Here is a 22,464-nt window from a genome sequence, read left to right on the forward strand (position 1 = left end):
TATAATTCAACTTCTGAATATCAAGAGTTAAAAAAAATACAATCTTCTATTCTTTGATTATGAAATTAATGTCTACCAAAAATACAATCATACCCCTTATTAAACTTGACACGTCATCAAAATTATATCCTTATGTGTTTTTTGATTCAACTTCCCCATATATTTTTCTCTTAAAAACAAAATAAAACAAATTCACTCAATAAAACACACCAACTGAATATTTTTTTAAAGAACAAACAAATTTAATCTTAATTCCAATTAAAACAAATTTTTCTATAATTCAACTTTTAAATATCTAAAGAGTTAAACAAAATTACAAAATATTTATTACAAGGCATATACCTACTTTTCAAAAAATTACACATTTTCAATTTCGTTTTTTTTCAAAAAGAATTTGCATTTGTTTTTTTTTAATCTTTTTTATAGTCAAAAGAAAAAATATATTAAATAAAAAAAATAGATAAAGAGACCAAGGGCATTAAACCTTACTCAGGTACAACAAAAAACGGGGATACCACATAATAAATCAGACCAAGTGGATCAACCCAAATCTATCGTAACAAAAATTCACTAATCAACAAGCGAACATATACACGGGAGCGAAACCAGGTTACAAAAAAAATGAAAAGTGGACCTCTGCTAAAAACAATTAATGGATTGACCGTGAGCACAATATCAAAATCCAAGTGCCAAGAACTCCCTAAACAAATCAACAAGCATAAAAACTCTTTCGAGCTTGAAGAACCTGAGTGTAGACAACACACTTTGAAACCTGCATATCTCAACATATTTGAAAACAACTGAGAATCAAAGAAGTCAGACCATCATGTCATATTATAAAATATTATTTTTTATTGTTGTAGATTATTAATTATTATATATTTTAGAAAAATGACTATAAAAAACAATGAAAACATGATAAATGAGTCACTATATAATATTGTTGCACAATTCATACACGTGACTCATAGCGACATCTATATCAATAATGAAATCTTTACTATTTTAAATATTTCTACATAATATTACACTAACCCCCTTAAGGTCTTCTTAAATAACACAACACCCGCTCTATTATTTAACTAAACACCAATCTCTCTTATTTATTTTTTATCAAATTGACACGCATTTCTCTTATAATATAACACGGTTTAAACTTTGTTAATTTTATTTATTTTGAGCAACTAACTTCTTCATTTAATTTTCAACAATTTTTTCTTCCACTTTTCACTTGGTGATTTTTCTCAACTTATTGTTCCTCAGTCAAGGTGGTTTAATTTTTAATCTCTAATGTAATAAAACAGATATATCGAAGATTATTTCCTTTTCATTGATCAACCACAATGTTCATCCACCAAAATTCTTCTCATCTCTATATTCTCCTTTGATCTCTTATGTAATTGCCGATGTTTGATTCTATTTGGTGGTAAAAACAAATGTTATTGTTGTTTCTCCATTGCGAGAAAAAAAAACCTCATTTAACTTAATTTTGAAAAGAGAAAACAGATACAAACAAATCAAGAAAAAAAATCTTATTTAACTTAATTGTGAAAGCAGAAAACAGATACAAACAAACCAAAATGACTGAAATTAAATTGTATATTTACAAAGTTATTGAAATGGATAAAATGATGGGAGATTGATGTGTTTGAATATTAGAAGGGTTGCTTGTGTTATAGAAAATCTCAAGGGAAGTCAAAGTAATTTGCCCTTTTATCATTAACGTCGGCTTTATCATTAGTTTTTTTTTCTTCTTAATTTCTCAATTTATATAGTATTGCAATGCGCTTAAATACATAACCCCCCCCCCCCCCCCCCCCCCCCCCCCCCCCCCACTTTGAATTAACCCGTGCTTAGCACGGGTTTGTTGCTAGTTATTTTAAAAGTAGCTTTTAAGAGAGAAATATCAAAACTATAACTATTATCATCGGATTCAAGAACATATGGTAAAATATGTTGAAAAGGATGAGTAATGATAAGGCAGTTAGACCAGACAATATACCTATTGAAGTATGAAAAGTCTTTGAGATAGAAGAATGTGTGGCTCGCCAAATATTTTAACAAAATTATGAAGACATAGAAAATGTCGGATAAGTGGAGAAGAATCACTTTAATTTCGATCTATAAGAACAAAGGTATACAAAATTGCACAAATTATTGGGGAATTAAAGTTAAGAGTCATACCATGAAGTTATGGGAAAAAGTGATTGAATGGAGACTAAGAAAAGATACTCAGGTTACTGATAATCAATTTGATTTTTTGTTTGGGAGGTCAACTACGGAAGTGGTTTACTTACTTCGACGTGTGATGTAGTGATATTGGACGGATAAAAAGACTTGCATGTAGTTTCCATTGATTTGAAGAATACGTATGATAGAGTGTCCATAGAGATTTTGTGGAAAGCCATAGAGAAGAAAGAGATTAAGAATGCTTATATTAGAGCTATCAATGATATGTATGAGGGAACTTCGACTAATGTGAGAACGCAAGATAAGGTTACAGATGATTTTCCCATAAAAATAGAATTGCACCAAGGGTTAACCCTAAAGTCTTGTCTTTTTACTTTACTTTTGGATGTACTTATTAATCACATCCAAGATTTAACACCGACATGTATGCTTTTTGTAGATGTTGTAGTTCTGTTTGGAGAGTTGAGAGGAAAATTGAATGGGAGGTTTGAGACTTATAATGTAATTTCAACAAAAGGCAATTAGTTCTACATTATAGGTGAAAGTTAGATATCATATGATACACGACGTTACACAATTTAAATATCTTGGGTTCATAGTACAAAATGACGAAGAAATATAAGCAAATATAAATCCTTGTATTCAAGTTAGGTGGTTGAAGTGGAGAAGCGCCTCAGATGTTTTATGTGATACGAAAATACTGCTCAAGTTGAAGGGAAAATGTTATCAAACAGCTATTTGAGCAGTGATGTTGTATAAAACAGAGTGTTTGACGATTAAGAAACAACACAAGAATAAAGTAAGAGTAACGGTGATGAGGATGTTGTGTTGGATGTGTCTAAGTCTAGACGAGATATGATTAAAAATGACAACATGAGAGAGAGAGAGTATGCTTGTGTGGTTTATGCATGTAAAGAGAAGATTTTAAGAGGATAGTCAGATTATAAGAAGCTGAGAAAAATCTACAAAAACTATAAAAGAAAGTATTAAAAAATATTTTAAGATTAATGAGTTGGATTCAAATATAATTTATGATATAATATTATTGCATAATTTGATCCATATAGTCGAAAGCTTGTTAATAAATTTTTTTCCATGTTTCTTGAAAACATGAATATTTCATCATATATCAGTCAACTGAATTTATTCAGCAACGGGATGATCACGCAACTAAACATCTCCGTTTCTCTATAAATACTTCGCATCCTCATACCTGCAATTAACATATATATATTTGATTATTTAGTCAAAATGGCTCCTCTCTTCCTTGCTTCCCAATTAAAATCATTTGTTGCAGTTTTAGCAATACTTTTATTACTTATCCCGTCATCTACGATGGGTATTGCTGCCCAATCCAATTTCAAACATGGTATATGTTGTTGTATATATAATTTTTTTATTTAAAATAGTGACAATCATATTCATACATGGTATATTCGAGGTTTTCCATCTGTGTTTTATATCACGATCTCTTTTTTCTTGTTTCATTAAAATCTTACACTTTTGCTCAAAAAAAAAAAAAATCTTACACTTCATTTTATAAATGGCGCAGGTCGAAAGGTTTTCCAAGACTATACTACTCCGCCTTTTACTGAACCTCCATATCTTGGTGCTGGAGGATATCCATGAAATTATTAACCCCATGGTCCATGGAGCTAAGGGAAAATAAACTGGAGGTGCTAATTAGTACTTAAATGGTATTTGTACTATTTCAATAATTTGGCATGTCAAATTTCAACGAAACCATATGTAATATCATGACCAGAGATAGCTGCTTATAAAAATAATAGTAAATTAATGATGATCAGAGATGTTTTGTAGAAGGTATAGTTTTCCTCCTCGTTAATTCATCCTTCAAAATTAATCACTCAAGCTAAATATTTCACTCTTTTATGTTTTTTTTTTTTGAACAAGTTCACTCTTTTATGTTGGATAATAAATGTCATGTTTGTAAGAAATAATATATCACAAAAAGGGTGTCACTTTCATTTTTTTAATTGATTTTTTTTCCAATTGTAGTATGTATCACTTGTAGTTATTATTTTTCACTTTACATTTATAATAATGAAAATACAACAATAATTAATAAGAATAATTTAGTAAAATAATAATTTTCTTTTGAAATAGTAAAATGCAATAATTATTGTGGGACGATAGATATCATATTTTTTAATCTCTTTGAAACAGTCAAATGGACAATTATTGTGGAGTATGATATAAGTCATAAGATGTGAGATAGGAAAAATGCAAAAAAAGACATGCCTTGTATGCGAGAATTTTCCCTGCTTGTTTGTTGGAAACTTAGAACGAATAATATTTCATCATATTCACAAGTCAATGGGTCAACATGGTTTTGGTTGAAAAGCAGAGGAGAGGACTGGAGTGATCCAATTTCTTGGTACAAATCCGTTTGCCATGAAAACCAGTTTTAAGAATTTTGATAAATATAGAAAAAGAGGATTCTGAATAATGAATAAAAAAAAAGGTTGGTGATCATAATAAAAAATGTATACATCTTTATTTCAATAGCAAGTTCATGGGATCTATCGGTCATTGATTTTGGATGATGTTGGAGATTATACAATCAACTAGACCATCGACCCGTGCTCCGCACGGGTCCTACCAGCTTACACATGCGCGTTTGAAGTTACGATTATTAGTCTCTTCCTATATTAATTGGTTATAACTGAATCAATATGTAAGTAATATTTTATAAAATTCCAATTACGATAAATATTAGTCGCATAATGGTGACTTTAGTAATATAATTTGTTGCTACCATTGGAATGCAATAAATCAAAATATCGTACAAAAATCATTGATTTTTAGCACAACTTATCTTACATTACGAAATACTTTTGGATATACTACATTTGAAGTCACATTGGTATCTTGAACATTTTCATCCATTGTAAGCATCTTCAATCCATCTCTGGAGGTAACTCTTGATATTGCAACATATAACTGACCATGTGAAAACACATGACTTGGCAAATATATCTCAACTTTCTTCAGAGATTGTTCTTGACTTTTGTTAATAGTCATTGCGAAAGAAACAACTATCGGAAACTGTCTCTGTTGAAATTTGAAAGGTATCATGACATCAGAAGGAGTAGGAGATAATCTTGGTATAAAAAATTTTCTTGCATATATTGCTTCGAAATATGACCTTTCCTTCAGGCACAAATTTACCCATTCTAGTTATGATTAGTCTTGTGCCATTGCATAATCCTGATCTTTGATCTGTATTCCTTAACCACATCACTGGAACACCAACCTTTAACCTGAGTTTGTGATTTGGAAGACCAGGTGTATTAATTGTGTTGAGAAATTCAGGAGTGTGGACAACATCAATTGCATCGCCATTCGGGTTTGTTGCTAACGGCGAATCTTAACTCAGATACATTTTTGCTTCGCCTGGAATCAAATCCAATATATAATCGTTTATTTGTTTGACAATTGAATGCTTTGGAGTTAATATGGACTTGTCTTGAAAATAAGCTATATCAGTCATGCTATCTAATATATTTGGATAGGTGATCTTGACAATAGTCGCAATAGAATTCTTTGTGTTCATTATAACTTATAGTATTATTATTGCTTTCCATTAGTGATATCGGCAAAAGGAGTGCGCGAACTTATATTACGACTTTTTTACCTCATATGAATACAATGATTCTCTTTAGAGGATTCTTGTGAAACTTTTTGCCTATTTCATGCTCAGTTTGGTTTTTTTTCCTTATATGCTTTAGATAACAAAGTCAATGGTTCATTTTTTGCAATGCCGATTAGTTGTCCATCAGTTAGGTATACACACACACACGTGTGGAGTCCTCCCATACACATGCGGCTCATATCATAAGTACTGCACAATTATAGATGTAAAAACAGTGCATGCTTGCTGATATATATGTGCTTTGTGTATCTCAATACAATAACAACTCTTCGTTTTATGCATGATTGCATTTTGAATCCACCAAAGTTACATAACGGTACAACTCATAACCAATGTCTATTGTATGGTGTGTACCCAAAAGCATATAATCATGCGACACATATTGCATAACAAAAAAATGCAATGTCAATTAAACTTCTCTAAATAGCGGCAAAAAGAGCATTGTAAACAAAGTGCATCAATAAACAATAAAAGCACAGAAACTAACAACAATATCTTATGACCTTAGTTTGTGAATCGATCTAAATAAATTTATTACTTAAAAAAAACACGTCAATTAAACTTTTCTAAACAACGGCAAAAAAGAGCATGTAAAGGAAGTGCATCAATAAACAAAAACACCACAGAAACTAATGGAGAGCATTAGCATATGACCTTCATATGTGAATCAATCTAAAAGGCCCTAAGCCCCAAAATTTCTACAAATAAATTTTTTTACCGAAAAAAAACTATTTTTTTAAAAAAAAATTATTGGAAAAAAATTACCGGGATTTTTTTTTACTTGAAATAGCGGCAAAAAGAGCATTGTAAACAAAGTGCATCAATAAACAATAAAAGCACAGAAACTAACAACAATATCTTATGACCTTAGTTTGTGAATCGATCTAAATAAATTTATTACTTAAAAAAAACACGTCAATTAAACTTTTCTAAACAACGGCAAAAAAGAGCATGTAAAGGAAGTGCATCAATAAACAAAAACACCACAGAAACTAATGGAGAGCATTAGCATATGACCTTCATATGTGAATCAATCTAAAAGGCCCTAAGCCCCAAAATTTTTACAAATAAATTTTTTTACCGAAAAAAAACTATTTTTTTTAAAAAAAAATTATTGGAAAAAAATTACCGGGATTTTTTTTTACTTGAAAAAAATATGAAAAAAAATTTTACCTGGAATTTTTTTTTTACCGAAATATTTTTTTTTTTAAAGTAAAAAAATATTTTACCGAAACTTTTTTACTAAAAAATATTTACTTGAAATCAACATTAAATGATGGTACCAAAGCTTGCATAACACACCAAGGAGACATTAATGATGACATGTCCACACTTGGGAGGGAAATACAAATTTGAAAACTTGAAATCAACATTAAATGCATCATTAAATGATGGTACCAAAGCTTGCATAACACACCTAGGAGATGTGTTTGGGAGGGAAAACACAAAAGCAATTAGGGTTAAGCATTTGCTTGACCTAACTGGCTTTTATAATAAGTATGATAAATTAACTTCAAACTATTTCAGTTATTGATTCAAGATCAAAGGTTCAGATATGTAACTGTGTCGCACAATTACTCGGATAGTCATGCTTAGTTCAAATCATGTGCCTTGGGGCTCAACCCAATACTAAATACGAGAATCCAACTATACTAAATACTTAATGCTTTTTGATTGCTTCAAATTCATATTAGAAGGTATACTATCTTATGTTGGGGATTATATTTGATCTGTATGCTTTTTTAATAATATATAAATGCAGGCACAAGCAAAATTTGTTAATATTTGGCGTTGTTGAGTGGTAAAGATTCATTAAGTATGGGAGGGAGGGATTTGGATATATAATGGTATTAGTGATGTTGTATTATTGAGGTACTGTGTCTGATGAAGTAGAGTAAAATTGAGCTTTATTTTGATTACAAGATGGTTGTAAAATGTCAAGATGGTCCATAAAGACAAGATTGGTATTTGAAATTTGGTCCAAGTTCTCTTTAGATAAACAGATGTAGTGAAATTGGCAATTCAGAATTTGATGAATCAGATATGAATCTATTTTGTTGTTGTTTTGCCCTTGATTTTTCTAAGAAACCATGTCATGTGTGTAGATTTAACAAAGTATTTTGAAAGAAAAAAAAGTTCTTGCCAAATTCTCCCTTCATTCGTTATAATCTGATTTATTCTCTTTTTACTTTTTTTTTTTTGGTTTTTTTTTTGTTGTGTATAATTAACTCGCATGTTCTTTCTATTTGACCAATTTTTGTTGCAGAGGTGCTTCATATCATGCCTATTTGTCTGCACCAGGTTTATTTTTCTTAATAACATCTTTCGTGGTTGTTGTCGCGATTGTTTTCCTTTTGTGTTCAATGGATTCTTTTGTACTTCTCAATCCTATTTTCTATTTGTTTTTCCAATTTTTACAATTTCACTTTCAATAATTTCAGAGTTACGTTACAACACATATCATAAACAATAACGATAGTCAGGAAATGATACAAGGTTTTAAGGTGGCATTTAACATGGGAAAGGTTAAAAGTTTCCCACCATAGGAAAGTTAATCTTAACCATTTAATCAAATAAAGAACACACTTTTATGATACACCCACAACACTAGATTTGTTTCCTCGCCATCTTCCACCACTAGTCCACTACTCTCCCCTACATTCTCCTCAACTCTTAGCCTTTTGACGGAAACCATGGACTGTTACCAAAGCTTCTTCCCCTCATGTTGATCTCATTACATCTAACATCCCAAAACAAATTCCTTAAAACATATTTATTGATAGAATTGGCAGCAATTTCCTTTCAAAATCAACAAAATAAAAAACAGAATCATGTAACCAATTTAAATGCAGATCCTTTTTTTTTTTTTTTGAATAGGAATTTAAATGCAGATCCTAAAATAAATTCCTGGTAAAATTAACAATAAAATCAGAAATCAAATATGAATTTATTTATTTTCTTCCAGAAATCAACTTTCCCCCTTTTCATCAATCTTTACCAGAATACCTATTTAAGGTTTTTTTCTTAATTAGAATGGTTTGAAAAATCTTGTGAACATGGTTTGCATTTTCATGGCTTCTTGTTCAGCTTCCAAAGCCGTGCCTTGCGAACAGAGTTACTGATTTGTCTGTTATGAAAGATTAAAAAAAAAAAAAGTTATGAATCGATGTCTGATCTCCCTGGAATCGATGTCTTTGTTTCCTCCAATTTTTTTCCTTTTTAAAAAAAATAAAAATTGTTTGTTGAGGTCATTGTAAACGATACTAAGTTATGAATCTGTTATGGAAGCAAGTCATCTCTTTCTGCCATAGCCGAAGTCTTTGAGGTGGGGGGAGAACAGTGGTGTGGAAACAAATCTAGTGTTGTGGGTGTATGATAAAAGTGTGTTCTTTATTTAATCAAGTGGTTATATTTAACTTTCCCATGGTGGGAAACTTTTATCCTTTCCCATGTTAAATGCCACCAGGTTTTAAAGATTAACATCAATCGAAGAAACTTTTACTTTGGCTTGGCCTAATAACTTCTATGCATGGATCATGTGTATTTATTTTTTATGCATTTCAGTTGAGCGATTATTATAACAGTAGATCAAAACACCAATCCTAGCATTATTCCTCATGAACATTATTCACTATATATCACGGCAACATTTCCATTACTATAAAAAAAAAATGTAGTTACCCTTGCAACGAGGGATACTAATGAATTTCACAAATGAATGGTTTGGAAAATTCTGCCTGCAACTTTTTGAGGCAATCCAACATACTTATTTCTCTCTATATTTCATACTAAAACAATTAATGATTAAACTGTTAGATTTATTATGTAGTTAACAATTTCTCCCCTAAAACAGAACTTTTAATTTTGCCAATGTTTGCTTTATTTCTTAATTCTATTGTTATTGTTCTTTACTTTTCTTGGTTTAATTGTTTCACCTATTCAATTTTGTTTTTCACATTTTCAAAGACATTCATCAGATTTCTATCACCCTCTTCTTTTTTGCAGTTAGAAACTCTCATCATTTTATTAAAGCAAAAGATAGAGATTCTCCAAATCACTTAGTTTTCGGTAGGTCATCCTGATTTCTTTATCATTTCTTTTTTAGTTAGTTTTTTTTCACATCTTTATCGTCATGCCAAAACCGACACAACTTTCTCTATTCTAAATCATTTTCTCAGTTTTTTTCCATTGCCACTTGCAAGTGGTTTGCAGTTCTCAACCATTCATGCTATTACTACTAATTTATAATAAATTATATTTTGTTTTGTGAGGGGTCTATCTTTCACCTTTTTCTTCTCTATTTGTTATTTTGACAGGGGTGAGACAAGAATAAGGATGAATTTGGAGACAAAATTATATATGGGTGGTCCACTGATTTCTTTGCTTCAACATCTAAAAGTTTTCTTAGCATTGATTTCTTTTTTCTATTTTCAAATGAATCCTTTTGCACTGTGTTTTTTCCCTTTCTCAGTTGATATCAGTCTCACACATAAACTGAAGCAAGCTCCAAAATTTGTTTTTCGTTTTTCATTCACTTTTGCCTTCCACATTTGATTTCATTTGTAACTGATAATACTTATTTTTTTTTTGTTGTAGTAAATTGAGGAGAAGGGAGTTTAAAATTACACATTTGTTGGATATGTTGTTTAGTTTCATCTCCAGTGCAAAGGTTGAAAAATATGCAATGTAAGTTCTATAAAAGTGTTATCTTCATCCTCAAATCCTTCAAATAATGCCATGTTATTTTTTATTGCTATGAGTTTTCATTAGTATTTTAAACTTATTCCAGGTTTCATCCATGGGTGAAGAATAGATGTTATTGCTCTTTACATGAAGTGGAGAACAAAGCCTCACAAGTGGGACTTGAAGAATTTCAAACCCGAGTTTATGACTTGCCTATAATAGAAGAATTGTTTTTATTGGTGCTTACAAGAGGGTCAATTTGGGACTAAATAGGTGTTTGGCTTTATTGTATGATGATTTTATAGTGCGTAATCACAAGGTTTTTTTTTCCCTAGACCTTTCTTAGACATGAATTTTAATGGTCATAATTTTTCTTGACCTTGCAATGCCTGAAGAAAAACTAAGACAAACTTGGGTAAGTATTAATGTAATTTGTTAGCTATTTAATTCGACATGTTTTGGCTCTCTCATTCACTTTGAGCTCAACTTTGTATAGGTTATTCCAATTTCTTTCAACTTTTTATAGGAGTTTTTTTAGGTATTTTTTTCCATCAATTATGTCCCATGAATATTTTTAATCTGATGTCAAGAACTCAATTTAGTTTTTATAAACGGTGTTTATTAGATGCTTAGATTCAAATTATATCGAATCAACCATCTTATTAATGTTACATAAAAAAAATGCACTCTAGATAACCAAAGATGGAACATAACAATTGTTTAAAGTTTCCCTAAAAAAAACAATTGTTTAAAGTTGATTATTATATCATTCTCATCATAGTGAATCTGTTTGTTTTTCTTCTCTTCTTTCTTATTCAAATAACTCGATAATAGTCTAGTAGGATTAGTTTTATAAAGGTAAATTACACTAACCTCTAGCGAGGTTTTCTTATACAACACAAACATCCTCTCCAATTTTTAACTAGACATTAAACTCAATTATTTTGTTATTAAATTGACAAAGACCTCCCTTTCACTTTAACATTGATTAATCTTCATTTAAACTCATCTAAAGCAAACTCTTGTGGATGAATTTGTCAGAATCTAAGTGGTGAGCCCCATAGCTTTTAAATCCCACGCGGTTCTGTCAGACAACTACCACTGCCAAACATCAATTGTTACTAGTAGAAATGGTTAGCCCCGTTACAATATATATATATATATATATATATATATATATATATATATATATATATATATATATTTTTTTTTTTTTTTTTTTTTTGAGAGATGGTGGAATTATTATATTTTTTTAGTGATTGGGTTTGAACCATGGACCTTACATATATTATGCATTGTCCAAACCAACTGAGACAATTATTATATCTACTTTGCGCTTTGTAATTTCCTTATTATAAGAAAATCTTAAAAAAGAATTTGGTCTTTTATATATAAAAAAATGTCACAATTTTTAAGATGTAGTTATTGCTTAAAAAACTTTTTTATCCATATTTAATTTTTCTCATTTTAATATTAACAAATGTATTGGTTTTGATATTTTTTAATTTTGTTTATTATAATAAAGACGGAGAGAGTAATTGTAATAGTCAAAGAAACATGCATGTTAGTGTTGTTGACTAGACTAATAGACATTGTATTAGTATTCGATTCTTCTTGGCTCCTATCTTCTAAAGTGCTACAGTATGAGGTTTACATGATTGCTCTCATTTCACTTTTGTTTGTTCATTTCCATTCCAAAATCAATAAAAATGGCAGAATCACTACTCTTCGGAGTTGCAGAGTCATTCATTTGTAAACTTGCTTCTGTTGCTGTCAATGAAGCTTCTCTAGCGCTGGGTGTCTATAACGATCTTCGACAAATCAAAAACACCACCGTCTCACTCGTCAAAGCCGTGTTATTAGATGCTGAACAAAAGCAATGGCAGAACCATGAGCTACGTGAATGGCTGAAACAGATTAAGCGTGTTTTCAATGATGCCGAAGATGTTATCGATGATTTTGAGTGCGAGGCCTTGCGAAAGCACATCATCAACACTTCAGGTAGCATCAGAAGGAAGGTAAAACGTTTCTTCTCAAATTCTAATCCTCTTGTTTATCGCCTTAAAATGGCGCATCAAATCAAACATATCAAAGAGAGATTTGATAAGGTTGCTGCTGATAGGCTTTAGTTTGGCCTTCAAATCAATGATAGTGATAATCGTGTTGTAAAAAGGCGTGAATTGACACATTCATATGTGATTGGTTCTGATGTGATAGGAAGGGAACATGATAAACAAAAAATCATTGATCTGTTATTGCAAGATAGTGGTGATAGTAATAGTCTCTCTGTTATTCCAGTTGTTGGAATTGGAGGATTAGGAAAGACTACACTTGCAAAGGCAGTGTTTAATGATAAGAGGTTAGATGAGACTTTTCCATTGAAGATGTGGGTGTGTGTCTCTGATGATTTTGTACTTCAGAATCTGCTTGTTAAAATCCTCAATTCAGGAATATGTTTGCTGGTAAAATATTCTTGCTTGTCTTGGACGATGTATGGAACGAGGATCGTGTCAAATGGGTTGAGTTGAAGAATTTAATACAAGTAGGTGCTGAAGGAAGTAAAGTCTTGGTGACTACACGTAGCCACTCAATTGCTAAAATGATGGGCACCAGAACATCATACATTTTGAAAGGTCTTTCTTCAAAGGACTCGTTGTCAGTATTTGTCAAATGGGCTTTTAAAGACGGAGAAGAGAAAAACTATCCAGAATTGATGGACATTGGGAATGGAATTGTAAAAAAATGTGGAGGGCTTCCTTTGGCCCTAAGAACATTGGGGAGTTCTCTATTCTTAAAAGTTGATATTGAAGAGTGGAAGTTTATCAGAGACAGTGAGATTTGGAATTTACCTCAAAAAGAAGATGACATTTTGCCTGCTCTCAAATTAAGTTATGATCAGTTACCTTCTTATTTAAAACGATGTTTTGCTTGCTTCTCCCTCTTTCAAAAGGACTTTCAATTTTTTACTCATAATGTCAGTATAATATGGGTGGCACTTGGATTTCTTCCGCCACCATTCAGTTTCTGCACGAGCTTCGGTCAAGATCGTTTCTTCAAGATTTTCATGAGTTTGGTTGTGGTATTTGTATTTTTAAATTGCATGATTTAGTGCATGATCTTGCATTGTATGTTGCAAGAGATGAGTTTCAATTGTTGAAATTTCCTGATGAAAATATATCCCAGAATGTTCTTCATCCGTCATTTAATAAAAATGATTTGATTGGCCTAACACCAATTCCCACTGGTCTGAGAACCATGATATTTCCTGAGGGAGCCAACAATGAAGCTTTCTTGAATAATTTAGCGTCAAGGTGCAAATTCTTGCGTGATTTACGGTTAGTTAAGTCTACATATGAGAGTTTGCCCCGCTCTATTGGCAAATTGAAACATTTAAGATGTCCCTTTCTTGAAAATAATAAAGAATTGAAGAGTCTCCCTGATTCAGTGTGCAAACTCCAGAATCTTCACATTTTGAAACTCCGTGGATGCATAAAGCTTCAAAAATTACCAAATGGAATAGAAAACTTGATCAACCTACGACATCTATTTATAACTACAAAGCAATTTAATTTCCCAGACAAAGAGATTGCTAAATTGATTGCTTTAGAAGGTTTAAGTGTCGATTCTTGTGGCAATCTAGAGACGTTGCTTGAAGGAATACAACTTTCTAATCTCAAGTGGTTGAATATTTCTTCTTGTGGGAATCTAAAGTCTACGCCATTTCATAATTTTTCCAACTTAGAGTGTTTAGGGATTAAAAATTGCCATAAATTGAAACTGTCATTAGGCAATGACAACCAAATCCAAAGTTAAAGCTGAAGTTGCTAACTCTTGATTCTTGACCACAACTTGTGAGTTTTCCTAAATGGTTGCAAGGATGTGCGGAGACATTACACGTCTTGGTAATTGCTGACTGTGAAAATTTTGATGAGCTTCCTGAATGGTTATCAAGTCTGATTTGCCTCGATAAACTTAAAATTGAAAATTGGCCGAAATTGCTTTCGCTCCCCAAAGACGCACATTGCCTTTCAAACCTTGAAGATTTATCAATTAAAGGTTGTCCTGAATTATGTAGAAGAGTTCGACGTGATTGGCACAAGATATCACACATCAAAAAAGTGTATCTTGAATCAACATAATTCGAAAATAAAAGGAAATTACAGATATCACGTTCAAGATTTAAAGGTATTAAGTTTTTATTTTTTAATAATAAATTGTTTATACTTTATAAGACTCTTTTTTACTATAGCTACTCTTTTTTACCAAGTGTTCCTAAACCTATTGCAATCAAATTTTTTGTTTTATACGTTAGTTATTTTGAATTAAAATGGTGAAATGTTAGGGTCGAATAAATTATTGATTTTTTAGTTAGTTTTTGGTCATACATTTGAATGTTTTGACTGCCAATGTTGTTTAGAGTAGGTTTAAGTTCAATGTGGTTGTTTAAAAGTTGAAATAATTAAGTGAATCAATGTTGTATATTGTGCACTCCAAACGTTTGATGAAATGTTTAAATGAGTTTTTTTATTGATTTTTTTCATTTTTTTTTTGTTTAGGTATGTCTAGGAACCCACGTAGAAGCCGACTCAGCAAGGACCATGACTAGTAGCGCTCAGTAGCATAGGATGGTGGTGCACCCTAGGCCTAAGGGAAAGGGGGCGCAGGAACCCCGATGGGGCTGAGACCTCACAACCTGATATGTCCTAGGTTGTTGATCCTACACCAGATCAATACCATGTGACTAAGGAGCTGTTTTCTTCGAACCGTGGCCAATACTGTTTTTCATTCTATGTTTTTTTCTATGCACCCTTTTTTTTTTATGAAAATGTCCTTGAGATTTTTGAATTATACAATCCAAAAATCACAAGGGTATTTTTTGAAAGAAAAAATAAAGGCGCAAAAATGCATAGGGTAAGAATAGTAAAAGCTTTTTTATTTCTTTTAATGAATTCGGTGTTTTTTTTTTCTTTTTTTAATGAACTCAGTCCAAAGTCATTTTATTTAAGTTGGGACCACATTTTTCTGAGTTGGAAGTTGTTGCTTGTATGCCACATTTAATGTGGTTTCTAAACCGTGGATGTGAGCAATTTGGTTTGATCAGGATTCTGCAATCTGGATATTGTGTGACAGATTCACACATAGTTTGTGATGCTAAATTTCCATTTGCATTGGTAGGTTTTAGAGCAGACTTTTTTGGTTCTTTAGGATATATAGTATGGTGTATCTAGGGACTGTGTTAATGGATTAACTTGAATAATTGTCTCCTGTGGAGTTATTCTAAATTCTAATTGCAGGTATTGGGAGTTTGTAAATTATTGCTATCTAGTGTTTGTTGAAGTATGTATCTTAGTTTCTAATCAAGATCAAGGATCTAGTGTTGTGGCAGAGCCAATTGTCCATGAAGGGTGAACTTTGGTAGCCTTTGGATGTCTTTTGGAGAGGTTTTCTGCTACATTGCTGTACTATAACAATTTAGTATTTAACTTATGGCAGTTTGTGCTGATTGAACCTATGACTCGGTTTGGTATCGTTTTGTCGGCAGTTTTTGCGGCTTGTCTTCTGCTGTGTCTTTTATTTGTTTCTGACTTGCAGTTTTAAATTTGGTGCAGTGTTTTGTTATTAGGTTATATTGAGTTGGTTCTGTTTGGAAGCATTTTAGTTTAGTTTTTTGGCTTTTTTTGTCAGTGGTGGAATACGTTGTGTGTTTTTTTAGTCACTTGGATGCTCCCTAGCATGTGACGGCTCAGTATCTTTTTACCAATTCCGGATTCGTCTTGTGTGGTTGGAATTGGAACTAATGAAATTTTATTAGCCGATAATAAAGAATTTTGAATATGTTTGGATTGTAATTTTTTATTATGTTTCAGTTTGGACTGCAACTTTAGATTAATTCAGTTTTGGAATGTAACTTTGAACTTTTTATTAGGATAGACATGGTACAGAGACAAAAATTGAAGAACTGAGAATTGCATTTTTTTTTTCCTTCAAGAAGTCATCCATCTCCTCAATGGGAGATTTCATCATCTTAAAGAACTTTAAGGTAGATATTCATCACCCAAGAGCTCCGGTCATTAAGGAAATAATCTGGCATTCTTTTATTCTCAACTGGTATAAAATATAAATGCAACACCGATGGTGCTTACATTGCTAACTCGGCCACTTCATCATGTGGAGGCATCTTTAGAAATAGTAATGCTTGTTTGCTGAATTTCTTGGTAATGGATTATCTTTCTAAGCATAATTGGCTGGAGCAATGACAGCTATTGAAATAGCTTATGAGATAAATTGCAGAAATTTGTGGCTGAAACTAACTCTACTTTGGTGGTTTTATCCTTCAACTCTTCTAATTTGGTTCCTTGGCCTTTAAGAAATAGATGGAACAGTTGTAGGATCCTTCTTAGAGATATGAACTTTTTAGTCACACACATTTTTATGGGAGGCAATCAAGTTTCAGTCACTTTAACTAATATTGGTCTTAATTTAACTTCTTTTGTTTTTATGGAATGATTTACCCTTGGTTATTAGAGAAGCTTCCGTAAGGAATAAATTAGTGATTCCTAACTTTAGATTTATTATCTATTCGAAAAGTTTTGATTTGGTTCCCTTTCTCTTTGCATTTAATTTTTTTTCTTCTGTAAATAAATCAAAATAAGCTCCCTTATTGTTCCTCTTATTTTGGATAAGGTATTATTTCAAATTGTTTCTATTGTCATGCGTTTTAACTAATTTTTTAATCAAAATTTTAAATAATACCATAAAATGATAAAAGTTCTGCTTAGGCATAGCCTTGATATGCAATGCAGGTTCAAAGACCGGATGAAAGAGGAAATTTGTGTTACGTCTTGACGGTCAACATAAAGGTTTGTCGAATCTCTATGAAATGCCTCGTTGTTGTTGTATTATAAAAAAGATAAAATGATAAACAAAACTGTTTAAATGAATGACATAATTGAAACAAATAAAAAGCCAATCCAAAGTATACTAACCTTTTTATATTTTTTTTTGGTAGAAAGACAAAAATCCTTTTTATATATTGTTAGAGATTATTATTATTATTATTACAATTGCATTCAAAATCTTTATAAGAAAACCATATCTCGTAGATCCTTTTTTTTTTTTTAACAAATCGTCGATAATATTTCTGTAAAAGAAAAATTTCCGTAGATATATATTTTTTGACAAAATCCTTATTATTATTATTTCATTCAAAATTTATGTTTTTTGATTTATTTTTTGACATAATCTTTTGGATATTTGAAAGTAAATTAACAACATCACTATATATTTATGTGCCTACCAATATTTTTTTTTTGTTTTTGTATTGGACTAACCAAGTTATAAGTACAGTACTTACTCTATAATTTGATTCATCTGATAAAGTATACAATACTCCTACCAAGAATCATGAAGCGCAAACATGCTTTGACGGAGGAAAGTGAATCCATTGATATGGTTGTTACTAGTGATGATCATGCTACTGAGGAAACAATGCTTGATGCAAGATTCACATCTTTTCTTGAGAAAGATAATTCTTTTCTCACACCTTGGAGTTGGGACCCCAATGCTTCCATGAATGAGACTAATTCTACCAAAGAAAAGGAGTATCTTTCTTTTCATCCAGAATCCTATTTTACTTATGAGGTAATTTTTTTCTCTGTTTTTTTTTATTATTCCTAAATCACTAAATGTTCAATTATGTTCTCGATTCTTGGTACATACCATTGCCGACCTTCATGATATATTTAACTACCTCTAATAATGTTAGTTAAGTCTTGATGCCTGCCCTTTCTATTTTTTTTTTTTTTGAAGTCTGCCCTAACTCTAGTGAACCTTCGAAACACAACTCATTTAAACTTTTTAAAATCTTAAAAAAAAAAAAAAATACCGTCACATAGAGCTGTTGGATTTGGTGTTAGCAAAACTTATTTATAATAGATTAATAACATCTTAAATTTTGATAAGGTTTTCAGAATTTTGTAAATTTTATTTTGGCCATATATTATTATTTGTGTTGTATGATCAGTTGCTAAAGGATGTTTTGGCCATATTGGTGTTACATGAATTTTTAAAATCGCAAGAGAAAAAATATCTCACTAATATGTGTTAGCTTATCATGTTAATGACAACAAGACTTAAGTTATTTTTCTGTTGTTTTTCAGATTATTGATCAGAAGTGTTGGAACCACAATGTTCAAGTAACCGATAATCAGTACAGGCAGTCTACAAGGTAATATGAAAAATAAATTGGAAAATTAAGGATGATTAATCTATAAACTTATTATGTTTTTCATAATGGTTTCGGCATACAAAATATATATTTTTTCCTTCTAAAATATGTTTCCCAAAACATGCAAAATATAATTTATTTCTTCTACTTTAAAATATGATATAATTATATCGAGGCAGATTTTTTTACTTGTAAAAAAATATTGTTTTATTTGTCGTTCATTTTCAAAGATCAATACAACATTAATGATTGATTTTTTTTAAGGAACATTAATGATTGATTTGTTATTAGTGCCTTAAGTTATTTATTGTAGAGAATAAAATAGATGACAGACATAAATTATTATTTGCATTTGAAGTTAAAAAAAAAAAAAGATGAAAGACATAAATTATTTTTATGAAAGACATAAATTATTATTTGCATTTGAAGTTAAAAGAAATATAATTTTATTTTTCATTTTGAATTTAATCTTTTCAAACTTAAGATGAGCCTCATCTATCAAAATGTTTATCGGTGTCCGACACGTCAGTTAGTACCCGACACCTACAATATTTATACACATGATTACATTCAATTATGTTATTTTTTCAAATAGTTATCATCATCGATATCAGACGATATGCCGGTATCGTGTATGTGCTTTATTGATTATAAGCAGCTCCCAAATTTGCACAAGTATATCAGTGATCAATCCTAACCACAAATCACCATAATAACACAATATCTTTTTATTCATTATTGTTATTATTATCTGTTTTCAATTCATATTTCTTAATTTTTGTCACGGTACTTGAATTTTTATGCATGTTTTGGTGCTTGTTGTATTTTTAATTTCAGTTTATACTCGCAAGTTTGGAATCCTGTCCCGCACGCATTTGTAAATCAAGCACCAGCTAATTACCATCCTGCTACACACACATATGTCAATCAAACACCGACAAATTACTTTCCTTTATCATATTATTGTAGAAATAGAAATTGTAATTAACAAATATGATTAGTAGTATGTATGGATTTAATTTTAATTTAGGGGAGACAAAAGTCATTTCAGCAACCATATCATTAATTGATTTTAATTTGGTTGTGGAGTTAAATTATTTTTGTTTGTAGAGTTGATTCTAACTTGAAGAATGAATATGAATTTTGTGTCGTTTTTTTTGAAAGATGTCTCAAATATTTCTGCTGCACTATTTTTCTTGCATTTTGCATATTAAACCAGTTTCATTATACTTAAATCCCTACATTTTTACCATCATGCATACCATGCAGTTTTATAATCACTGCTTATTATAATACATGCACTTATACTATCATACATGCATATTAAATTTCAAATTACACATATTGCATATTAAATCTCGAATTACAAACTTTAGCACGTACAACTTCGAATCTCAAATTACAAATCAGATAGTTCACGTAAAATTATACCAAATATTTTCAATATAAATTAAAATGATAGTTCACTTAAATGATTTTTTTTTAGGGAATTCACTTAAATGACTTGATAATACACTCAAATGACTTGGTAAAAAAAATAACTTCCAACTTCAAACATTATTTTTTATTTTAGGGAACTTCAAACATATTTATTGACTTGCATCACAAATTCACCATCCTAAAATCAAATAAACACATGGTTAGAATATAGACCATTGAATTTATTTTCAATTTGAATACATCATCAAATTAATGTTAACCTTAGATTGCTTTCATTATTTATCTTTCCAAGCCACAAAATGTTGGTTGAAGCGTAAGCGTGAGGGTGTGTGAAGAGGGATATTAATAAAATGTATAGCGGTATTAGCATTTGTTCGTCGGTTCCTTGTATCTCAAAATTAAAAACTAGAACAAAATAAAAGCAATTTGGTTTACGGTTCAGTTTTGAACTGAACCAGGTATTATGTTTTGGAACACACAATTATAAACATGAAATACGTTAAAATAAACACAAATGTATACAAATATGTTTCATTAACTCTTTTGGTTCGTAAATAAAGTTGGTGTAATTTAACAAAGTGGGTGTAAACTAGCGGCAATGGATTTTTATGTCCAAATGAAAATGGTCGCACTTGCTAACTTAAACATTATTGTTTTTAGGTTGGTCTAAGTTAGCAACCCCCTATGGAAGGCAGAAGGATAAAAAGTTGCGTCGCTTAGCCTTTTTAGATGATAAAATCAATCATCATAAATACAACGTTCATGAATCTAAGATACATTACATTTCTATGCATGACCATTTGAACTCTATGTAGAATGTCAAATTACCTTTGATGCTAGGAAGTCAAAAGTGTCAAATGCAAATGAGTTTAACATCTAAGTTAAAGGGTCTTGTTAACGAGTGGCCTCGGGGTACTCTTTAAGTCTTCTAAATTAAAAATTATTCTTTAAAAATGTTAAAGTTTTCAATTTTCAATGCATTGATTACACAAACTTTCATAAAAAGTTATCATTTAAGATCCTTAACTAGTGCCCCGAGGGCGAGGGCAATAGTTAACATTTCCCTAAGTATATTTTTTTTTTGTTGTTGATGAAAACACTATATTATTTATACCATACTTCAAACTAATAAGTTTACAATATTTCATTGTGCATCTCATTAGTAAAAAAAAAAAAAAAAAAAAAGTTCCACACGACATACATACACACCAACAGTAAAATGAATGGTGAACACAATGATATCCATGAAGTTTAGTCAAATATGTACCTCTCATTCAATCAATAAATATCATGTTATATGTAAAATAAATTCCGTCGATTCAAATATCACTTTTTTGATGTGTGATATCTTGTGTGAATCACGTCCAACTCCAAGATGGTATCTTCTATATAATTCAGGACAACCTTCAATTACTAATCGGGGAGCGAAAGCAATTTTGGGCAGTTTAGAATTGCGAGTTTATTGAGACAAATCATAGTTGATAACCACTCAAGAAGCTCATCAAGATTTTCACAACCATCAATTAACAAGGTGTGTAATGTGTCGACACGTCCTTGCAACCATTCAGGAAAGCTCACAAGTTGTGTTAAAAATTCAAGATTTAACAACTTCAGCTTTAACTTTGGGATTTGGTTGTCATTGCCTAATGACAGTTTCAACTTAGTATGACAATCATCAATCCCCAAAGCCTCTAAGTTGGGAAAAAGATGAAGTGACATAGACTTTAGATTCCCACAAGAATCAATATCCATTGAAATCTCTTGCAACATACAATGAAAGATCACGCACTAAATCATGCAATTGAAATACACAAACACCACCACCACAGTCCATAAAATCTTGAAGAAATGATCTTGACCAAAGCTCGTGTAGTAACTGAATGCTAATATCTTCCAAGATTTTACCCCTGTTTGGTGGCGGAAGAAAACCAAGGGCCTCCCAAAGCACGCTAACATCCATATTAGTAAATTCAAAGTCCTTTTCAAAGAGGGAGAAGCAAGCAAATTATCGTTTTAAATAAGAAGGTAACCGAGCATAACTTAATTTGATAGCAGGCAGAATGTCGTCATCTTTTGTGGTAAATTCCAAATTTCACTGTCCCTGATAAACATCCACTCTTCTCTAAAAAACACTCTTTCAAAAAATGTGAAAGATTTCTCAATTTTCCTATATTTCTCTCCCCCCAAAGGTTTGTATATAATGACTTATTTTTTTATCTTATATAAAACAACTTATACAGATAAATAA

General features: G+C 31.0%; 1 protein-coding gene, 1 long non-coding RNA gene and 1 pseudogene across 6 annotated transcripts; all 3 read left to right on the forward strand.

Annotated features, from left to right (window-relative positions):
• Positions 1 to 3,311: 3,311 nt before the first annotated feature.
• Positions 3,312 to 11,042, forward strand: LOC146941428 (uncharacterized). 4 transcript variants are annotated; one of them, XR_015032380.1, is made up of 7 exons: positions 3,312 to 3,559; positions 3,743 to 4,014; positions 8,133 to 8,362; positions 9,333 to 9,934; positions 10,183 to 10,229; positions 10,463 to 10,552; positions 10,656 to 11,042. It is a non-coding gene; the product is annotated as an uncharacterized LOC146941428 (long non-coding RNA). The 4 variants fall into 4 exon arrangements; XR_015032379.1 differs by having other exon boundaries at positions 3,314 to 3,559; positions 10,183 to 10,552; XR_015032381.1 differs by having other exon boundaries at positions 3,324 to 3,559; positions 8,133 to 8,167; positions 9,872 to 9,934; positions 10,183 to 10,552.
• A 1,137-nt stretch (positions 11,043 to 12,179) lies between these two features.
• On the forward strand, positions 12,180 to 16,398 carry LOC146941429 (putative disease resistance protein RGA1; annotated as a pseudogene). The gene is made up of 2 exons (XR_015032378.1): positions 12,180 to 14,734; positions 15,106 to 16,398. The product of XR_015032378.1 is annotated as a putative disease resistance protein RGA1 (transcript).
• Positions 16,367 to 19,939, forward strand: LOC146941430 (uncharacterized). Its single transcript, XM_085755207.1, has 3 exons — positions 16,367 to 18,190; positions 18,709 to 18,776; positions 19,614 to 19,939. Exons 1-3 carry the CDS (start codon positions 17,954 to 17,956, stop codon positions 19,762 to 19,764), a joined length of 456 nt encoding a protein of 151 aa, XP_085611333.1. The 5' UTR covers positions 16,367 to 17,953; the 3' UTR covers positions 19,765 to 19,939.
• Positions 19,940 to 22,464: the final 2,525 nt, after the last annotated feature.

The sequence above is a fragment of the Medicago sativa genome, chromosome 3 (genome assembly GCF_051527215.1).
Source record: "Medicago sativa cultivar Bolivia chromosome 3, Bolivia_mono, whole genome shotgun sequence".
NCBI classification, from domain to species: domain Eukaryota; kingdom Viridiplantae; phylum Streptophyta; class Magnoliopsida; order Fabales; family Fabaceae; genus Medicago; species Medicago sativa.